Genomic DNA, 20,883 nt, shown 5'->3' with positions numbered 1-20,883 from the left:
GCCGTTTACTTTTTATGATTTCAACCTCCTCTGTCTCAGATTGTTCCCGAGGTTCATCTCCAGTACTCTCGTTTTGAATACTTTCCTCAACCGGTCTAGAATAGCTAGGTTTTCCTTTATCCAAACATGGGAACTTATATTCAAACCATGATGCATCCTTTGCTTCTATTATGGTGCCATTGTTTATTCCGGATTCTTGGAATTATGCACAAGAAATCGATATGCACCACTGGGAAGGGTATATCCTATAAACACACAATCCACGGTTTTGGGTCCTATTAGTAGGCGTTTTGGTGTAGTCACCACTACCTTGGCTAGGCACCCCCCACATTTGCAAGTATTTATATGGTAGTTTAATTCTCGTCCATAACTCATATGGAGTTAGATCTTTCTTCTTATTCGGTATCATGTTTAAAACATAATTAGCCGATAAGATTGCTTCCCCCACATGTACGGGCTTACCCCAGAACTTATCATCATGGCATTCAACATTTCTTTCAAGGTTCGGTTCTTACGTTCCGCTATGCCATTTGATTGAGGGGAGTAAGGAGGCGTGACTTCATGTATGATTCCTTCTTTTTCACACAAGTTAATAAAATGTGAAACATATTCACCTCCTTGGTCACTCCTTACTCTTTTGATTTTTCGATTTAGTTGATTATCAACTTCGGCTTTAAATAAGATAAACTTATCAATAGCCTCGTCCTTACTCTTAAGTAAGTAAACATAACAATACCTTGTTCTATCATCAATGAACGTGATGAAGTACTTGTTCCAACCACGTACGAGTAGGAATTGCTTTTAGATTACACACATCGGTGTGAATCATCTCGAGGGGTTCGGCGAATCTTCAATGATGAATATCCAAGGATTTAAATATCTCATTACCATATACTAATTTATATGTTACAATTCACACTTAGTGAATTTCCAAGGAGTTAATACGTCATTAACATATATTAATTCATATGTTACAGTCCACACTTAGTGAATTTCCAAGGAGTTAATACGTCATTAACATATATTAATTCATATGTTACAATCCACACTTAGTGAATTTCCAAGGAGTTAATACGTCATTAACATATATTTATTCATAAGTTACAATTCACACTTAGTGAATTTCTAAAGAGTTAATACGTCATATATGTTACAATTCACACTTAGTGAATTTGTCATTAACATATATTAAATCATATGTTACAATTCACACTCAATGAGTTTCCAAGAAATTACACATCACTTTTTTTTTAATTTCATCTTAGTATATTCACCTCGTTATTCTATTACCATCTCATGATGTGATTATATATTTGATGTTTCATCTTAGACTTTAATCTTCGCAACAACTCACAAGTTGTTTATTATACGAAATTATTTTGACGACATTTACACATCAAATCTCCAAGTGTTATTATCTTCAACACTTTCGTCATCCGACATGACTCATCTCAGTGATATCGTTTTATATTATGTATACAAGTATTCTCTCAAATAGAAATCCATGCACACATATCCTCATATCCTCGTTTCACTTTTGAAACCATACTCTTGAACAAATATGTTCAAATAACATCAACTTGTTACAATTACTACACTTAAGTAGCAAAGCTTGAATTTTTCTAACACATCCATTAGAAAATTAACGTTTACACAAAACGTTATAAATAAATCGTATCTTACACGCATGTTAGATATTTAACGTTTACAAGAAACTAATGGTTTACTCAAAACCAGTTCTAATACAATTGATAGACACAAACGATTGCAAAAATCGTCAAACAAAACTAATAAAATCCCTACGGTTTTACAAGATCAGTTCTAACACTATCGTTAGAACACAAACGATTACACAAAACGTTTTCTAAAACCAAACGGTTGATCAAATATTACATTTTGTAACATTGTATAGGATTAAGATTGCATCATGATCTCTAAAATCCAAACACACCAAGTTGTACTACGCACATAATTTCTCAAAAGAAAATATTTATAAGATTATAATATCTAAATATTTTTATTTCAAACCATTTCGTGAACCCAAAATCCTTATAAATAAGGTTTTAAGATTGTAGCAACAATCTCACGAACTCTGTTTAAGTTTGTTGGAAATCTTGTATTAATAATAAGCATAGAATCCAAAAATAAGAAAAGAAATAATCAAGAAACGGTGAACCGGGCTTGTGTTTGACACAATTCCCTTAAACAGATTCGCGGTCTGTTCCCAGGGTACTCCGTTTCGAAGCAAAAGCGTAGTACTGCCGGACTTGATCACTTGCCCGAAACGAAAACCGTAACAATGTTGTTGTAGAAAAAGGAAGAAGAAGAAGTGTGTATGTTGGTGTATTTTCGGTGTAGTCAAAATGATGCACTCGTCATGGTTTTATAACCAAGGAATTATAACCATCATCAATTTCCAATTGATGACAATTAAATAATAATAATATTCAAATAATGGCCATTAAACATAATCAATTCTAATTGATGACAATTAAAGAATAATAATATTCAAATAAATAATGGTCACATAATTGAAAACCAAAAACAATAATCATTATCATAATGATTATTAATTATCTTGACAAGGCAACATATTTTGAATTTCAAAACCGAATTCCAAAATTGTCTCACGCGGGCTCGGGTTTTAATTGAGACTTCATTCACACACTTCAAAAAACTTCCAACAATATGCATATCATGGAGTGCCATCGATAAACAAACACAATATGTTATTCATACACCGGCAGTCCGGCACACAAACTGTATAATCATAAATGTTAGATGATAAGGCGAAAAATGGTCATATTGATAGTCATATGATATGAGGGCCGGCTCCGAGAAAGAAAAAAAAATTTTGGGGCGAATGCGAAATTTTTTTTTAGGCCTTAAATAAAAATGAGTGTTTTGTTGGTTTAAATTTTTATGTGTTTACTTGGTTACAATTTGGGTTATGTAAAAAGCTTTTGTATAAATATAGGATTAAATATGTTTCAAATGAGACTAGAACTCATAATCTTTTTGTTAGAAGTAATACCCTTTTGCCACTAGACAAAGCTAGTGGTTATGTAATTAAGTTTAAACATTAAATATACAATTGTTTTTAATAAAAATAAATATAACTTTTTTTAAAAATAATTCGGGCATAACGGGATGTCAGGCCCGTGGCCGTCGACCACCCCGCCACCCCTATGGGGCGGCCCTGTATGATATGTATAACATGAAGTAGTCACAATGATCATTTTAGTAGTCATATGAGTCATATGATAATGATATGATGAAAAAGTCATACAGGTTTTATGAGGGTCGAACATTACACTCATGATTTATTGATTAACAAATAAATTATATATATGACCACAAAGCCATACGAGTTGCATGACCTTTCTCGTCTTACCATCCTGGTTGTATAACACCATACGACTCATATGATTAGAAAAAAAAAGTTTATACAACCGTACGGTGTAACAAACAAGGATGCAAACGAGCCGAACAGTTCTCAAGATTAGATTAATAAAAAGACTCGAAACAAGCCAATCCTTACTCATATCCAACCCAGCCTCAAATAAAAACTCGTTTAGTTATTGACTTATCAATCCCGACCTACGAGAAGATCGTTTAGGTTCGTTAAGTCTTAACAAACCTGGTGTATATCTATGGTTTAACTCTTCTAAACTTGTTATATAAATCAACTAATAAACAATAAACGAGAAAAACCCAAACTTAAAAAAGATAAAAAAAACTTAAAACTAGGACCGGGCTCTTTATAAATTACAAGTGATAAAACCCCTATTTAAGTCTCTAGTTTCTAGAACAAGGTGGAGGTAGCTTTGAAATCACTGCACATCGGCGATCTCGTGCATCTGTACACTGTAATCAATCACTTACTCTCTTCTTAGTAATATTGTGTTTAGATTCCAACAATCTGATATGTGATTGAGTTAATTTGATTTGTAATTGTAATTGTAATCTCCGATCCGTTAAACGGATCTGAATTTGACTTATGTTAAGAATTTAATTGCCTGTACTGACTAATACTCCAATTTTTCGTTTAAATAGTTCCGTTTTTAGGTTTTCGATCTCTGAAATGACTAATCGAACAAGGTCTTGTTCATGTTCGTCCGACAAGCTTTTGTCAGACACGCCAACGGTTCACCAACATCTAACAGAATTAAATTTCTTGTTATGAACACAAACAAAAGTTTTATTTGATTGGGCTAATCGAGACCGGTCAGTGCCGATGGCCTGGTCCGAGTTTGTGTTGGTTTTTATGCTAACATTAATATTGATATGCTATTTTACATATAAGTTGATATTTATATGTTAATTTGACTTCTGTTAAGAGTTTAATTGCTTGTACTGTGTAATTGAAGTTTTGTATTGCTTCTAATATTTTAGGTTTTTGATCTCTGAAATGTCTGTTCTGATATAATTAGGGCTGTAAATGAACTAAACCGAACAAGGACTTGTTCATGTTCACGTGAAAGGTTCACGGACACCTAACAGAACGAATTTCTTGTTCGTATTCGTTCATTAAGAAGATTAACGGTTCGTGAACACAAACAGTTTTTTATTTGATTTGTCTAAGAACGGTCAATGTTGACAGTTTGATCCGGGCACCGAGTATGTGTGTTGGTGTTTTTTGTTAACATTAATATTGATATGTTAGTTTTACATATAAATTGATATTTATATGTTAATTGGAGTTCTGTTAAGAGTTTTGTTGCTTGTGCTGTGTAATTGAAGGTATAAATAGCTTCTAAGTTTTTTAGGTTTTCGATCTCTGGAATGTCTATTCTGATATTATTAGGGCTATAAATGAAACAAACCGAACGAGGAGTTGTTCATGTTTGCCCGTTAAACTTTAAGCGAACGGTTCACAGAGCAGCTAATCGAATGAAATTATATGTTTGTGTTTGTTCATTAAGGAAATGAATCATAAACACAAATGAACGAAAAGGTTTTATTTAATTTGGCTAACCGAAAATGGTCAGTGTCAACGGTTCGATCCGACTGCCAAGCTTGTGTTGGTGTTTTTTCTAACGTTCATATTCACATGCTAACTTTACATAATACTCATGTATTTTTGTTTTATAGTTAATAAAATTGCTTAAATCTATAAGATAAGATTAGAAAAATAATTAAAAAAAATAAAAAATAACATTAAAAACCTTTAATGAACTAACGTAAACGAATACATTATCGAACATTCATAAACACAGTTGAACGAACATGACCTTTGTTCGTGTTCGTGCATTTAGTTAGTCGAACGGAATTCCTTGTTCCTGTTTGTTCATTTATTAAACGAACTTCCCACCGAACAGTTCGGTCCGTTTACAACCCTAGATACAACATATAGAGTCAAAATTGAAACGGAACGTATGTTATTTATATATTCCATATGTGCTAAAGGAGGCCTGCATTTCATTTTATGTGGATTACCTTTAAATTTATGAATTAGCCAAAGTTACTTTTGATTAAGGAAGTTTGTATTTACATAAATTTGTTGTTATTTATATCTTCCATCAATCTGAATCGGTAAAAGTTGTTTTGATTGCTGATGCTATGTTATCGTTATCGCAGCAAACATTCAAGATCTGGTGCAGTGACTTGAGAGAAAACTGAATCATGGATGAACTTAAGACTGCAATGAATGACCATTTGGATCAGATGCAAGAAATTGTTGAGAAAATTTTTTCTGAGCTTCGAGTTGGAATGCAACCAGCTATGGATAACTTCATTGGCTTCTTTCATGCCATTGATTGGAAGGTCACTAAGTACCAATAAAATTTCAAGATTAAAGATAACGATTTGTTTAATCTATCTTCGAAAGCTGATTGTAAGTTTTGAAAATTATTTTTCAGGAACCTTGGTTAATGGGCTTAGTGGCGTTTCACTTTATAGTGCTAATAATAATTTTCACCTCGAGAAAGAATATCAACTTTCAGATGTACCTGTTTCTTCTATCATGTAAGTTTATCATCTCTTGAATTAACTGATGTCTCGATCATGAATGTTAGTTTATGTTCATTTACGTTTGTTATGTTTGCTAGTTTACATTTGTTTAAGTTTGATCATTTATGTATTCATTTAAATTGCTGGGTACATTACAATTTGGTGTGGTTTATTAAATTAAAATATCACCCATTGCAATTTAATCTAGTTCTGTTAAACTTTTAGGCCCGACGGATTGATAATTTGATATACACGTTTACTTTTAATTGGTGTTTGTTCAGTTATGTTAGGTTCGATTCGTTCATCTATGTTCACTTACATTTGTTCGTTTGTGTTTGTGAACCGTTCGTTTATACTATTAGTGAACAAACATAAACGAACATGAACACCTTCATTTTCTTAATGAATCAACATTAACAAGAAAACCACGTTCGTTAACTGTTTTTGTTCGATCATTTGTTAAGTTAAAGTTAAACAAACGAGCACGAACATGCCTCGTTCATGTTCATTCGGTTTGTTTACTAACAATATCCATTATTTGAACAATAATCTAGTTAGTTCTTTGGGAGACTTTTGACCAGTTCTGTTTTAGCTTTTTATTTAATATCACCAACCAATATGACCCGTCATTAGATGAAACCTAAATCCAAATAAACCCTTTTTAAGTAAATGGGTTGAAATGATTACCTCTAGTAACATCATATGCTTTCCCTATTCTGATTCAAACGATGCTTATTCATCTAGAGAGTGTGAGTTGGTATCTGATATATTACAAGTTGAGGAAATTGTTTTTGGTCAAATGTCTATACTACCCTTCAGTCTTGACAACGCCATCAACATTTGTAATGCTGACAAATAGGTGACTCTTAGGCTTTTAGCTTAAAGTTTCAAGTTTCAACTAACTTGATATGTCTCGAGTAATTTTATTTTATTTTTGGCATAATTTATAGAACCAAGCAAACAGCTTTAACAATTTTTAGTTTGTGTAAATTTGAATGACAATTAGAATAACCTTTGACTTCATATCTAAACATCAATGATGGTTATATTGAATTGATTGTATTGTCTGATTAAATTGGTGCAGTGGCTGGTGTGTATCTTGCTGAAAGGCTAAACACTGTGTTGAGTAATAACTGGAAAAGCTTTGCGGGTCAAAATTATTTTGACCGCCATGGAGTCTTCCTCTCAGTGCTCTGGTCCGGTCCTCTTCTTGTTTTTGCAACCATAATTCTGGTCAGTGTTTTATTTTCATTTCCTTTACTTTTAATCTTTCATCATCATCATCATCATCGTACTCAGTATATCCCACCAATAGCAATGCTATGGTAGGGTCTGAGGAGGGTAAGATGTAGACAGCCTTACCTCTATCCCATAGGGATAGAGAGGCTGCTTCCGGTGAGACCCCCGGCTCGATAGTAGTTTTGCATCAAGCCTTGGACATAAGGCACATAACACTCAATCATCGGGACACCGGCTGATTGGTGCATGTGCCCTTGTCTTTCAGCTATCAACGCCACCACATGATGCCTGATTAACCTTCCGCCACTTTTAACGTTATTTTCACGTGATTAGTAAAATAACGTCAAAATTAGTGCAATTTTACTTTTGCCCACCCAAGGGTTCACACATATATACATTATATGCGCGCACCGCAAGCAGGGCGTTTACTTTTAATCTTTGATAGCGGCAATTTCTACCAACGGGTATTTATGATTGGGTCAATATGTTATTATGTTATATGGGTTATGTTATCTCAAACATGCCAAATAAAGTACACTTAGTTAACAACACACTTTTTGTTTGCAGGTGAACACACTTTTTTCTTTATGCCACCTTATCGTGAAGTGGAAACGAGCAGAACTCAAACACCGTGCTAGACTTTCAAGCACCAAACAGGACTGATCTTATGTACCATGTACAATTTGTGTCTGACCTGATGAGATGTTTTTATAGTTAAGACATTAATTGAACTGTAGTTTGTTACGGGCATAGATCACATACTATCGATATTCAAATGCTGTTTTTGTTTTGCCGTGTAAAATTTTGGTTTTACCTCGTACAAATTGAGGTTAAACCCCTTATGTGATAGTCATGCTAGCAACTTATAAGTACGAGGTTCAAGAAGCCTCGATACGTTACCCTAGCAGGCTCATGAAGGAGCTCGAGCTAAGTATGGCTCGGGCCAAGAAGCTTGACAAGCTTGTTAAGAATTTATATCTTGAAAACAAGTTTGGTCTGGGCTTTAAGAGAATTAGCAGAACATTATAGAGTTTCTATAAAATAAAATATAAAAGTAAAGGCACATTTTTACTCTCTTTAACAAAATAAACTGGACAAACAGCAGCCTATTATGCTGAAATCAGTGTTTTGAAAACTGAACGACCTCTTTGATCAGTTAAACTGCTTCATTGTGTTAGTCTAGTGCTTAAGAGCTAATTGATCAGATAAAAAAGAACTAACTTGTTTACAAAATAAGAAAATCCGTCTGCCTGGGCAACTGGTTTTCAGCCCGGGCGATCAATTGACAGGGTGGAGTGTCGAAGCTGCCATTTGATAGACAAACGAACCGGCTGAGTTCAAATATTAACGGGACATGTCATAACCATGTAAGGCTGTAATATACTAGGAAGTGGTGAACTGATAAAAGAACCAACCACTTCAAGAATATATTGAACTAATTTTAGGAAACCTAGGAATTTTCATTTTTGTTGTATAAAAATTTCTTTAGATATTGTTTGTATATTTGAATAGTTTAGAGAGTAAAAAACTTCTATTTTATTAACCATAAGAACCCTGGCACCCTTTAATAACGATGGTGGAATCAAAACTTTTTAGTTAGAGAATTATTACATGGTCCCATCTCTTCCAACTACAATAAACAATAAAGGGGCTGAATCTTGTTTTTCTCAATAAAAAAAAATACTTTCATATATAAAAAAATGACAAATTCTAGTGATATCCTCTACCATTGTTATTACCATACTTACGAAACCAATTATTTCAAAAATTTAAATAAAGAGTAAGTGTTTTAACTTACAATTGACAAAAGGGCAACAAACCGCGCCTTTATTAAATAGTAAAACTAAGTAATTTAAAAATTACATTTATAAATTTTTTGATCATAACATGTAACATCATGAAAATTTCGAGCTAAAAATGTCAAGTTTTCAAAGTCAAGAGATCAATTCTGTCAAATTCCAAACTCCAGGGTCTAAATTGTAAATTCTGTTTTTCTGACCCATCACGATACGCGATGGATCAGAAGAAAGACCCATCGCGTACCGCGATGGGTTGTCTGACACGTTTTGACATGTGTGCCACGTGGCACATGGTGGCACCGTCTGCCGCCACGTGTCGCAACGCTGCCACGTTTCGCCACGTGGCAGGTCTAATGGGTGACTGGCCAAGCCTATGTCGCGGTACGCGACAGGCTAAGCCAAGGCCCGTCGCGTACCGCGACGGGGTCCAAATTTTGGCTATAAACAGAAGGCCAACGGGTTCTCACAACCCACACCTCAAATCACACATACAACTCTCTCTCTAACCTCTCTCTAAACCTCAAAGTTCGTGCCCTCGATCCATCTCGATAAACGTGTCCCGATTCTTCGTTAAACGTGCCATACCTCGATACTCGTGCCACTAACCCGACAACGTGTATATCAAGAAGGTGATACTGTTCCGACGTCCCGGCAAACATCTCGAAGTACGTGCCATGAAGAGTTGGCGTCTCGATAAGCGTGTCAAAGTGAAGTGTTGATCAAGGAAGGTTGATAAAAGAATATGGCGTTGAAGTGATGCTCGAGTGTGTAGGGTTTATTGAGCCAAGAAAATGTAGGTATGATGCCTGAATAAAATAATAATAAAATATTATAAAGGCTTAATACCCTAAGTCGAAATTATACTCAATGTCTCAAGAAAAATATATAACAAAGAAAAGAAATAAAGAGAAAAGAAGTATATATATATGTATATGTGTATATATATATATATATTTATATATGTGTGTTATATTCTTTGTCTTAAAGAAGAAGAAACGTAGGGTTTAATAATAACCTAAAGGTTTATAAAATTACTATTAAAACTAAAGGTTTTAAAGTAAAAGAGAATTTGGAACTAAAGGTTCATCGAGATAAATAAGACTAAAGGTCTTAAGCCGGATCGTGTATCCGACTAACAAAAGTTATACTCGTACTATAGGTGCGAGATAACAAGGGAAAGACCCAAGGACGGTGTTGGAAGCCGATCCCATTTTAAAGGTGAATACGCCCCACTTTTACAAACTTGATTTCAAATGAGTCAACTTGATTATGTGTAAAACTTTACATGAGACTAAGTGTCTCTAAAAACATTGTAAATAAGAGTATAAGCCTAGCCTTCAAGTTGTAGTATACGTTTGTCTGGATCCTTATATATGTGGAATGCGGTGGGCACATCGCACCACGCTTGGTCACGACCTCCAGCCTAGAGATGGTCAAAAAAACCGGTTCGGGAACCGGTTTGCCGGTTTAAACCGGAAACCGGTTTTTACAAAAACCGGTTTTTTAAAAACCGGTTTGACCGGTTTACAAACCGCCGGTTTGTACTTCGGTTACAAGTTTTAGATCCAAAACCGGTTAACGAACCGGTTAATGTAAAAACCGGTTTTTTTTAAAACCGGTTATTATGAAAAAAACCGGTTATTAACCGGTTATTTTAAAAAAAAAACCGGTTAACCGGTTATTAACCGGTTCTAACCGGTTAGACCGGTTAGGGTTTTGACATACAAAAACCGGTTATTAACCGGTCCGGTTATTAACCGGTTCGGTTTTTTTCCGGGCCAAAAAAAACCGATCCGGTTAATAACCGGACCGGTTTTAAAAAAAAAAACGATTTGTGCACCTCTACTCCAGCCACGATGGGCTGGACCTATGTTACGTTCGAGTGAGACTGACTATGTGTATATTTATGGTACCTAAGTTATGTCGAAGCGCTGCGGTGTTTTGATGAGGTGACCTAGTGTAGAGACTCGAATTTATAATGATATTTGTTTTATCTTGATTATTCCTAAGCCAAGATGGGCCGAGACTTACGTGGTCTCGAGGGGTGATTAAGTAAAGAAAATATTTTAAGCGTCAGCATATTCACCAGCATTCGTTGCTGACGTATTTTCTAACATTTTGCAGGAAACCAAGAATAGAGCTTGAAGGACGAAGGGCTCAAGAATCCGATGGCTCGGATATTTTTGTTTAAAATATTAAATGTGATGTTTTTTTAAAAAAACTTATAAACAAGTAAAACTAAATGAGATTTTCGTCTCGTATTTTGTAATGTAAATATTTATAATATCGATCCTTATATTTTATAAGACTTCCGCTAATAATCGCTACTCTGATTTATTTACAAATGTGGTACCAACTATTGGTCACACTCCTAGGCCTAAGATGGGGGTGTGGCATAACATTATTCTTCATGTGACTTGACCTGCTGAACATATTCCCGAGTTCATTTATGAAAAGAAAAGTAAGGAAAAGAAAGTTTACTCTTCTTATATTTTCTTTTGATATCTTCTCTTTCTCTTTAATTTATTTTCCTTCCAAATCTTTCCAATTTGGAAAGACACAAATTCTTTTATTTTACTCATCATTTTCCCTTCTCTCCCTCCTTTTATTTCTTTTAATGAAACTCAGGAACACCTCTTTTAAATTTTCCTTCCTTTTTCTTTCTTAAATGAAACTCGGGAACACATGTAGTTGTGTTCCCAAGTCTCATTTAACAAGGGGAGGGGAAGGGAAGCAAAAGAGAGGAAAATAAGAAAAAAAACATGTTCCGGTCTTCCATAGATTTTTTTAAGAAAGGGAAGTGAGGGGAAAGGAGGGAAAAAGGCTAGAAAATTTGAGTATCTTATAATCTTTCCAAATTGGGGAGATTAGGAGAGAAAATATTATCAATTACTAAATTACCCTTTAAACTAATTTATTTTAGTTTTACTTAAAGGGTATAATCAATGTTGTAAAAGTAGGTCTATAAGGCCGAGTACTCTCCGAGTACTCGCTACAAGGTATGGGTGCCGATGAGAGTTTCTTTATCGCCGCCTAGTTACTAAAAATTGTTCAAATGTGATCAACATTAGCCAGAATCACATCTAACCGGTTAACTTGGGTCTATTTTAACTTAAAAAATGCAACATAATTCGTATTTTTATAATACTAAAGAACGAATATCATTTTTTTAATTAACGATTAATATTTTTTAGAATAATTTAGTGTTCAAAAATGTATTTAGTTTGTTTATATTGACATTCACTTATTTCGTTATAAGTATTAGTAAACTTATGATATTTGAAATATATATATTACCCAAAAGTTAATTTTCTTTATATTTATCATGTCCGAGTACTCCCTCCAAGGGGGTCAACCGTCTAAGGACCGCCTAGCAACTTTTGCAACATTGGGTATAATAGTAAAATTATAACTTTCTTTTCTTTTCCTTTCAACTCGGGAACACATGAAATATGTAAATTCCTTGATTTTCCTTTCTTTCTCATTAAACTCGGGAACACAAAAAAAAGTTTTTCGTCTAATTTATTTGCTCTCCTAATTTCCTTCCCCTCCCCTCCCCTCGTTAAATGAGACTCCAGAACACAGTACACAATTCTTGATTTTACGTTTTTGGTTTACAACTAATAATATGATTAACCATGTATTTTGTATTTATCTAAATTTTATACCTCTATTTCCATCTTTTATACGTCCATTTATAGCTTCAAACATATAAGTATACGATGCAATTGATTATAACATAGCTTGGAACACTATAACCAATTTTGGAATTGACATATTTGAGCTTCGAATCGTCAAAATGAGCTTTGAACACAATAACCAAATCATTTTTAATTGTAAGAAATATATAAAAAAAATTTCACTGCACAATTAACTAAAGATAACCAAAACCTACTCATAACTAACGGTTAACCGACTATTCGGTTAAGGTTAGAGTCAAACAATCTTTCATAACTGAAGCTCGGTTATGGCTATGATTAAGCTTGGTTTGAAAAATGCTTCTTTTCTTTTCCTTTTTCAAAATGTTAGCATTTTAAGAAGGCTGAATTTCCAAGTCAAACGTACCGCGATAACTAGTTAAGTGGACTTAAGAAAAGAAAACGGTGACCATTAACACAAGGTCCGGCGAAACAGTTAGATGGATTAATTTGTTCCTTCCGTCAATCAATATCCTAATAACAACAACAACTATCCATGATTGATTGATTGATTGATTTACTCCAATGGCGAATTCTAGGGTTTCAATTAATATGATCATGCGTTGAAGATTTATGTATATAACTGTTGGTTTCATGGATTCCCAATTTGTTTGCAGAACTATTATTATCAGCAGTTGTTACACTTCAATCTCTTGAAATATATACAACCTATGAAATACTAGCATCAACGCCCAAAGTCTACTTTAAATGTAATGGGGAGAACAAGACGCTTTTACCAGAAGAAAAATAATTTATATACTTTCAAGGGTGAAGAATCTTTTCAGGTATGTAACACCAATTTTACTGTTTTATTTTTTTGAAATGAGTTTAAGTTGTTTATTATTATTTCAGCCGCTTACGAGTTTTAAGTTATGCAATATTATTTCAGCCGCTTACGAGTTTTGAAAGTACAAAATGCAAAAGATGTGGATTTTATGAAGAGGATCGATTTACATCTGATGATGTGTTTGACGAGTGGGAATTTTGCCCGTCTGATTTTGAATCTGATGATGGTCAGTACGTTCGTGCCAAAAGCAAGGAGTTTAATGCAACGTTTTTGTCTCACGAGTGTGTCAAAAAAGGTATTTTCTTTCTAATATCTTATATGCATATCATGTAAACATGTAATTTATTTAGATGTGATAAGTAAAAACAGGTGCATCCTTGTGTGGCTTGAAACCGACTGGGTTGGGTTAAAGTGGAAGTGGAACAGATTGTGTCAAATATATTTGAAGTTTATGTGTAACTTGTATGAATATGATTAAAGTTTATGTTTTGTTTTATTCTATGTTTTGTCAAAAAGTATTTAGAAGGTTGTATGCACTAGTAATACTCTTAAGGCGACTTTTGACCCATTTAACCCTTTGTTTAGCTGCTTCCTTTTAGAATACCCATTAGACATAGAATTTGTTGGGGGTGTAATGAGCCGAGCCACAGCTCGACTAGGTCGTGGGTCGAGCTTGGCTCATTTTGACTTTTGTGAGCTCAACCTCCGTCTGTTTCAGCTCGTGAGTCATTTTTTCAAACTCGACCTGGGCTCTTTTGTTATTTATTAATTCATTATTATACATTTTCAATTATTTTTGTATATTTTAAGTCATTTTATATATATGACATGCTATATATTATTATTTACTTATTTTTATCATAATTTTAAATATAATAAATATTCTTATATAAATATATATTTAATACATTAAATAAAAATTATATAAATAATAGGCTCGCTTAGATTCACTAGTTAGTTTGAGCTCGATAAGTGAAGCTTGAGCTCAGGCTCGTTTATTAAACAAGTTTATTTTAATCCGTAGAATTCATTTTTTTATAAATATTTTGTGTCAAATATGATTAAAATTCATATAATTTTATAAACTAATGTCTTGAAAAGGTTGATTTATAAGGTTTTATCACTTTATGCATAAAAAATAAAGTGTAGGATACTTTTCACCCATGTGAACCCTTTATTTTTAAACTATATATACCTATTTGGCCCGTTAGAGATAAAACATGACCCGAGTCAACCTACTCATAACTAAATCCACAACAATCTTACTATCTAGTGATCTTTTAATTAATTGTTTGACTATTTGCGACACTAATAAAATAATTGTTGTAGGCACGGGCAAGAGCTCGGATAATGCCTCGCATGCTCATGAAGAAAACGGGATGCATTGGTCCACAAAACTAATCATTGGTATAAGTGTGACGGTTTTAACCGTACTACTAATCATGGGATTATGTGTGAACATATGATGTATATATGTGTGAACCCTCGGGTGGGCAAAAGTGAAATTGCACTAATTTTGACGTTATTTTACTAATCTCGTGAAAATAACGTTAAAAGTGACGGACGGTTAATCAGGCATCATGTAGTGGCGTTGATAGCTGAAAGATAAGGGTACATGCACCGATCAGCCGGTGTCCCGATGATTGAGTGCCATGTGCCTTATGTCCAAGGCTTGATGCAAAACTACTATCGAGCCGGGGGTCTCATCGGAAGCAGCCTCTCTATCCCTATGGGGTAGAGGTAAGGCTGCCTACATCTTACCCTCCTCAGACCCTACCATAGCTTTGCTATTGGTGGGATATACTGAGTACGATGATGATGATGATGATGATGATGACTAATCATGGGATTAATTTTTGGTTACAAGTATTGGCTAAAAAGGAAAAGAGAGCATGAACATGCGCGGTTTTTGAAACTGTTTGAAGATACCGATGAAATAGAAGATGAGTTGGGTATTGGTCCGCTTAGTGACTCAATCTAACAATTTTCTTTAATGTTGTTTGAACTTGTGACATGTTACAGTATATATGTAGATTTGATTATAGATTTGAAATGGTAATGATAGATTTGGATGTGAATGTGTGATATGGTTAGGTAGTGCTGTATATGTTGAGGATGTAGTTAATTTTTTAAAAAGAAAATAGTAAATGTGTTAGAACTTAGGGCTATTTGGTGTGCTAAAGTCAAACTTATAGTTGATGTTTTGGTTTTTGAATTTTTATAATCTGTTGGGTTTTATTAAGCCTGGTAAACTGGGCAGACAAGGGTGATGGTTAAAACGGGTTTAGTCAATACAACAATACGGATTCTGAGTAAAAGGAGTTTGGGTAAAATGTAAATGAGTACGGGTAAAAATAAGTTGGCAAGTCGCTGTATGGAAATATAAATTTTGTTCAGGTAGTTCGGCAGAATCTGTTGCAAGACAGTGGGTGTGTCGGTGGACAACATCGATTGCAAGGTGGCGGTGATGCCTATGACAACGAGCAGGTGGTTGGCACAAACAAATAACAATGGTCATTAATGTAGGCAATCTGTTTTAAGTTCACTTTAAAACTTTACAGTGAAAAGTGAAAACGCGTCATCACGAAACTAGAAACCCCTGACAAGCCACCAAAACTAACCAACAGAATCAAATAAAACGCAGATTACCCTAAACAAGTGCCTTAAAGCCAATTATTATTCCAACATTAACCAACACGAAAATGTATCCTCGTTTAAACCATCCCTCAAAACCAAAACACGTTAACCATAAACGATATTTCTCAAAAGTCTTACTTTCAACTACTTAAAAAAAAAGACACCTTGCTCACCTCTCAATTCTCTTCATCACCATAAACCGGACCCTCTTCATCAACTGGACCCTCTTCAGCAACCGGGCTATTCTGAGCCGCATCCACGTCACGGTCAACCGGGCTCTGTTGCTCATGCACAGGGCTAGGGCTATGGCTCCTACCATTGGCTTCAGCTGGACTTTGACTTTTTGCTCCCTGTGGGCTCATGCTGTACTCTGAGTTAACACGCTCAGGAGACGGGCTAGCCCTGTCTTCATTAGGAGTTGGGCTGCGGTTCTTTCCCTTTGAAGGAGGTGGTGAACCGCGTGCCTCGGGACTGCGGCTCGGGCTCCTGGAGTCACGGGGACTCTTTGACCTCTTTTCATGTTCAACAATACGTTCTTTCTTTTCGGGAGATCTAGAACGACTGGCACCAAACAAGAACAAAAATTTGTTAACTCTTGTCAAAAAGATTTAAAAAAAACAATACTTATGGAGGTCGACTAGGCTACCAAACTTAAACGAATCCTATTAGTTATATAATTTTTTATATACTTAATACAAATTTACTAGATATATATTATTACTGTTAATATATAAATATATAATCAAAGTTAACTGAAAATCTATCATGTTATATACATGCATTTTAATTTATAATATACTAATTAATAAATACTAAACGAGCCGAGCCAAGCTCCAGTTCTCTTACACGCCAAGGTTGAGCTTAGGCGAGCTCTAGCCCATTTCGTTTACACCCCACGACACATAAGACCAATGAAATCATTTTATTCACTAAACTAGTTAATTACTAAAATAAATATACTTTTTGTAATTATAATTACACTTCTATTTTCTACCTGTAGCTACGGCTTCGACTGTAACTTGGGCTGCGGTTTTGGCAGCGACGAGGAGAGCGTGACCGAACTGGTGACCTTGAGAAGCTTCTAGTACGTCTGCAAAACAATTAACATTATTAATATGATCAATTTGTTGTATCAAGAAATAAAAAATGATGAAAAAATATTTAATAAGCATTACTAACTTGAGCTTTTTGGGGCTATTTTGACAGTGTCTTTCAATGTGGCCCCTTTCACCACAACGATAGCATTTGTTTTTCCAGTCGCCAGCTTTGCAATCTCGGGCCCAGTGACCATCAAGCCCACAGTTGAAACACCGACCCGACCCTGGAGGTGGACCCCTTCCTACATATTCTCTAGAACCACCGGACCCACGTGGAGTCTATAACCAAACAAAACATAATTGGGAGAATTTATCAATACAGGTTAAAAATTTCTAAAGCTATTGAGTATAGACCTAGAGATGACAATTCTTACACGACATGAAAATAACTAAGGTTTAAAGTTTAAACTGACATATCTAACCTGATTATACCCGAGAGGCGGGCCCCTTCCTACATGTTCTCTAGAACCGCCAGGCCCACGTGGAGTCTATAACCAAACGAAACATAATTGGGAGCATTTATCAATACATATTCAAAATTTCTATAGCTATAGAATATTATGACAATTTCTGACATGACACGAAAATATAAGGGTTTGGACTAGCATATCTAACCTGCTGATACACAGGTTGGGTTTGGTTGATCTGTTTATTTAAGCGGGTCGAGTAAACAGGTCAACCTACTAACCAAACAAAACACAATTGGGATTTTGTAAATACAGAATTAGAATTTTTACAACTAAAAAACTAAAGGTGACAATTTCCAACAATACCCGAAAATTATCAGGTTTTAGGTTTGCATAATTAAAACAGTTCAAGTTAACCTGTTTAATTAACCGGCCGGGTTAGTTAAATGGGTTGACCCACCAACCCGATTAGTTAAACAGATCAACCCACTAGCCCGTTTAAAACCAGTTTTTACAACCCACCGACATGTTTACAACTTGATTACTACACGCCAACTCGTTTGACACGTTTAGATAAATGGATTAAACGGGCCATGTTCGGGTTACACGGTTGTATGTGTGTGCTGGTTAGGGTTGATGTTTTTGGGACAGAAAAATATGGGTTGTGTTCGGGTTAAAAAATTCAACCCGCCAAGCCGACACAATTGGCACCCTTATTTACCCATGAAAGGTCAAATCAGAAAAATTAAGTAAAATTTATAAGAAAAAAGGTTTCAAAGATAACAGGCCGTACATGTCAAAACTCACATAAAGAAAATCTGACACATAATTTTTCGTATATCAATTCTTTTTCAAAAGCTTACCATATATTAAATTATTATAATACATGAACTGAAATCACTTACACCCTTTGCAAATTCCACAAGAAGCCGACTGCCATTTAAGTCTCTACCATTCAAGCTATATCTTGCATCATCGGCATCCCGAGGATCACTAAACTCCTGTTATAAATAAATACAAATACAAAAAGAGCAAAAAAAACATAATCATGTAATAAAAACATCATTCTTAAATAACAAAAATAACTCTTTTTTAAAAGAAAGTTAAAGAGGGTACAGAGGGTTACATACAACAAATGCAAAGTCGTGCTTCATATCCACATCGCGTACTCTGCCAAAACGGTTGCCAGAAACAATAAGGCCATCATACATCATCATCGCCCGTCAAAACTTAAACACCATTTTTGGTTTGTTGACAATTCCATAAAAACACCAACTAAGACTACATCATAAGTCCCCTAACACTCTGCCAAGACTTCCCATCATTTGACCTCCAAAACCTTCAACATATTCATTCATGTTAAAGGGTATTTTAGTCACTCCTATTTTTCTCACTCCTTTTCTTCTAATGTTCCTTCAAATCTATTCTCAATCATTCAACAATTAGGATTAAACAAACCCTTAAAAACTCAAGTCTAAAGCATTTAAATACAACTATATAAGCCACTCATGCGTTCACCCAAGACTATTTTCTATGAATCAAAATTTGTATGCCATACAAAATAAAACTAGAAAGAAGATGATTGAAGATTGAAGAAACACTTACCTCCCATATTTGCTGAAAAGATACTCTAAATCACGAGAACGCGTCCTTGAAGATAAACGACCCACGTATAAACGAGTTGTACCATATCGATCATCATAATGAGGCATATTTAACCTGATACAGTAAATAACCCATTAGCAATGCATAGATGTGTTAAGGTAGAATATAAATATTAGAACAAAAATACATTAAGGATGTTTAAACATTTGGATTAAACACTCTTATCTTAGATGAATGCAATATCTAAATATAACAAATGAAGGTACAAAGTAAACCACTGTTATCACAGAAAAAGGTTGAAAATACCTTAACTGATGTTTCTAATTTCCCCCAACTACAAATCAGATAAAAGTTACAAAAGAAACCTAACCGCAAAAACTACCGTATGCATCTAACTTCACATACAGAATGTAGGGGTGTGCAAAGTCAGCTAACCGAAAAGTGTTAGCCATAACCAACGGTCGGTTAACCGTAGTTCAGTTAAACCGGCAGTTATGGTTATTTAATTATTTCTGTTGCATTTTGAGTTTATGATGCCTATTAAACCTTAATTTTCCACACCTTATTACTGATAGAGTGATAGTTAGAATCAGATTTCAGTCACAAGGGTGATTCGATTCAAAGTGGTCGGTGTAATTCGAAAGCATGTGTTTCTTCACATTTTTAACACCTTTCATCATACAATAAAAAACATTATCAGATATGTTGATAAAAATATGAAGAATAAATATGATCAAAGTAGAAATTTAAATATAGAAAACTCTTCTATTACATTGACCAACATACAACAAAAGTAAAAGAATTTTAACGCGGAAAATATTCTATCAAAAACAAATATTTTTTGGTTCGGTTAACAACAATACTTTAACCGTAACCATAACCGAATGGTCGGTTAATCATATTCACCTAACCATAAGCGATGGGTTTTCGGTCATGGTTGAGTTTTTGCTCACCTCTGTTCCAAAAACATAAAACTTACAGCTTGAAATGAAATTTGAACATAATTATAGTTCAATTGCCAACAAATTCTACTAAAAATCATGCCGAAAGATCATAAGCTTATTCTATACACTTAACTTAATCTCCTTAATGTAAATCACCAAAATAAACAACCTTAAACATGATCAATCGCTTAATTTACTTACATCTGAATAAAACTTCATATATACAATCTCCTGTACTCGCATGCATATATAATTATATATATATATTAAAATTCACAATGCATAATATTAAAATTGACAACATGAATCGTAAATCGAGATGAAGATGAACCTCAACGAACGTTTTCGTAAGCTTCCCCCAAATCCGATTGAACAAGTTTGTATTTTTATGAATAATAATAATAATATTAATAATGAAACAAATATGAAAACGGTTCTTGTTATGATTAGGTTTATTTTTATAGCTGTTTGCTTCTATTTTTTGTTTATATTTGTTAATTTTCGATTATGAGACGTTATAAGTATTTGCTTATTTATATTTTGTTGTTATTATTAAATGTTTTCTTTTGCTGTTATATGTATTCCCTGATATATGTTGTTATTATTTTGTTATTGATTTTGATTCTTTTGTTGTAGTTTTTAGGTTATTTTCTTTGTTATTATAAGTCATTGTTTATGTAGATTGGTATTGTAGTTGGTATTGTTTCTTACATTCGTA

The 20,883-nt window shown here is 34.2% G+C and overlaps 3 protein-coding genes across 5 annotated transcripts; 2 read left to right on the top strand and 1 right to left on the bottom strand.

Annotated features, from left to right (window-relative positions):
* Window positions 1-3,756: 3,756 nt before the first annotated feature.
* On the top strand, window positions 3,757-8,002 carry LOC143637208 (uncharacterized). The gene is made up of 5 exons (XM_077104653.1): window positions 3,757-3,869; window positions 5,581-5,766; window positions 5,862-5,967; window positions 7,037-7,185; window positions 7,759-8,002. Exons 2-5 carry the CDS (start codon window positions 5,626-5,628, stop codon window positions 7,852-7,854), a joined length of 492 nt encoding a protein of 163 aa, XP_076960768.1. The 5' UTR covers window positions 3,757-3,869; window positions 5,581-5,625; the 3' UTR covers window positions 7,855-8,002.
* Window positions 8,003-13,292: 5,290 nt separating this feature from the next.
* Window positions 13,293-14,941, top strand: LOC143637246 (uncharacterized). Its single transcript, XM_077104686.1, has 3 exons — window positions 13,293-13,473; window positions 13,578-13,770; window positions 14,805-14,941. Exons 1-3 carry the CDS (start codon window positions 13,402-13,404, stop codon window positions 14,939-14,941), a joined length of 402 nt encoding a protein of 133 aa, XP_076960801.1. The 5' UTR covers window positions 13,293-13,401.
* A 1,194-nt stretch (window positions 14,942-16,135) lies between these two features.
* On the bottom strand, window positions 16,136-19,339 carry LOC143637228 (serine/arginine-rich splicing factor RS2Z33-like). Of its 3 annotated transcripts, none has more exons than XM_077104668.1 (7): window positions 19,222-19,333; window positions 18,747-18,786; window positions 18,522-18,617; window positions 17,632-17,697; window positions 17,292-17,488; window positions 17,107-17,202; window positions 16,137-16,673 (listed from the first exon to the last, which is right to left on the bottom strand). In XM_077104668.1, exons 1-7 carry the CDS (start codon window positions 19,326-19,328, stop codon window positions 16,289-16,291), a joined length of 987 nt encoding a protein of 328 aa, XP_076960783.1. In that variant the 5' UTR covers window positions 19,329-19,333; the 3' UTR covers window positions 16,137-16,288. The 3 variants fall into 3 exon arrangements, with proteins under 3 accessions (XP_076960785.1, XP_076960783.1, XP_076960784.1); XM_077104669.1 differs by having other exon boundaries at window positions 16,138-16,673; window positions 18,747-18,955; window positions 19,222-19,339; XM_077104670.1 differs by lacking the exon at window positions 17,632-17,697 and having other exon boundaries at window positions 16,136-16,673.
* Window positions 19,340-20,883: the final 1,544 nt, after the last annotated feature.

This window comes from Bidens hawaiensis, unplaced genomic scaffold, assembly GCF_021521415.1.
Source record: "Bidens hawaiensis isolate Kalapana, Puna unplaced genomic scaffold, B.hawaiensis_p1.1 tig00008152_1, whole genome shotgun sequence".
Classification (NCBI taxonomy): Eukaryota; Viridiplantae; Streptophyta; class Magnoliopsida; order Asterales; family Asteraceae; genus Bidens; species Bidens hawaiensis.
This window is presented reverse-complemented; position numbering and strand designations above follow the sequence as displayed.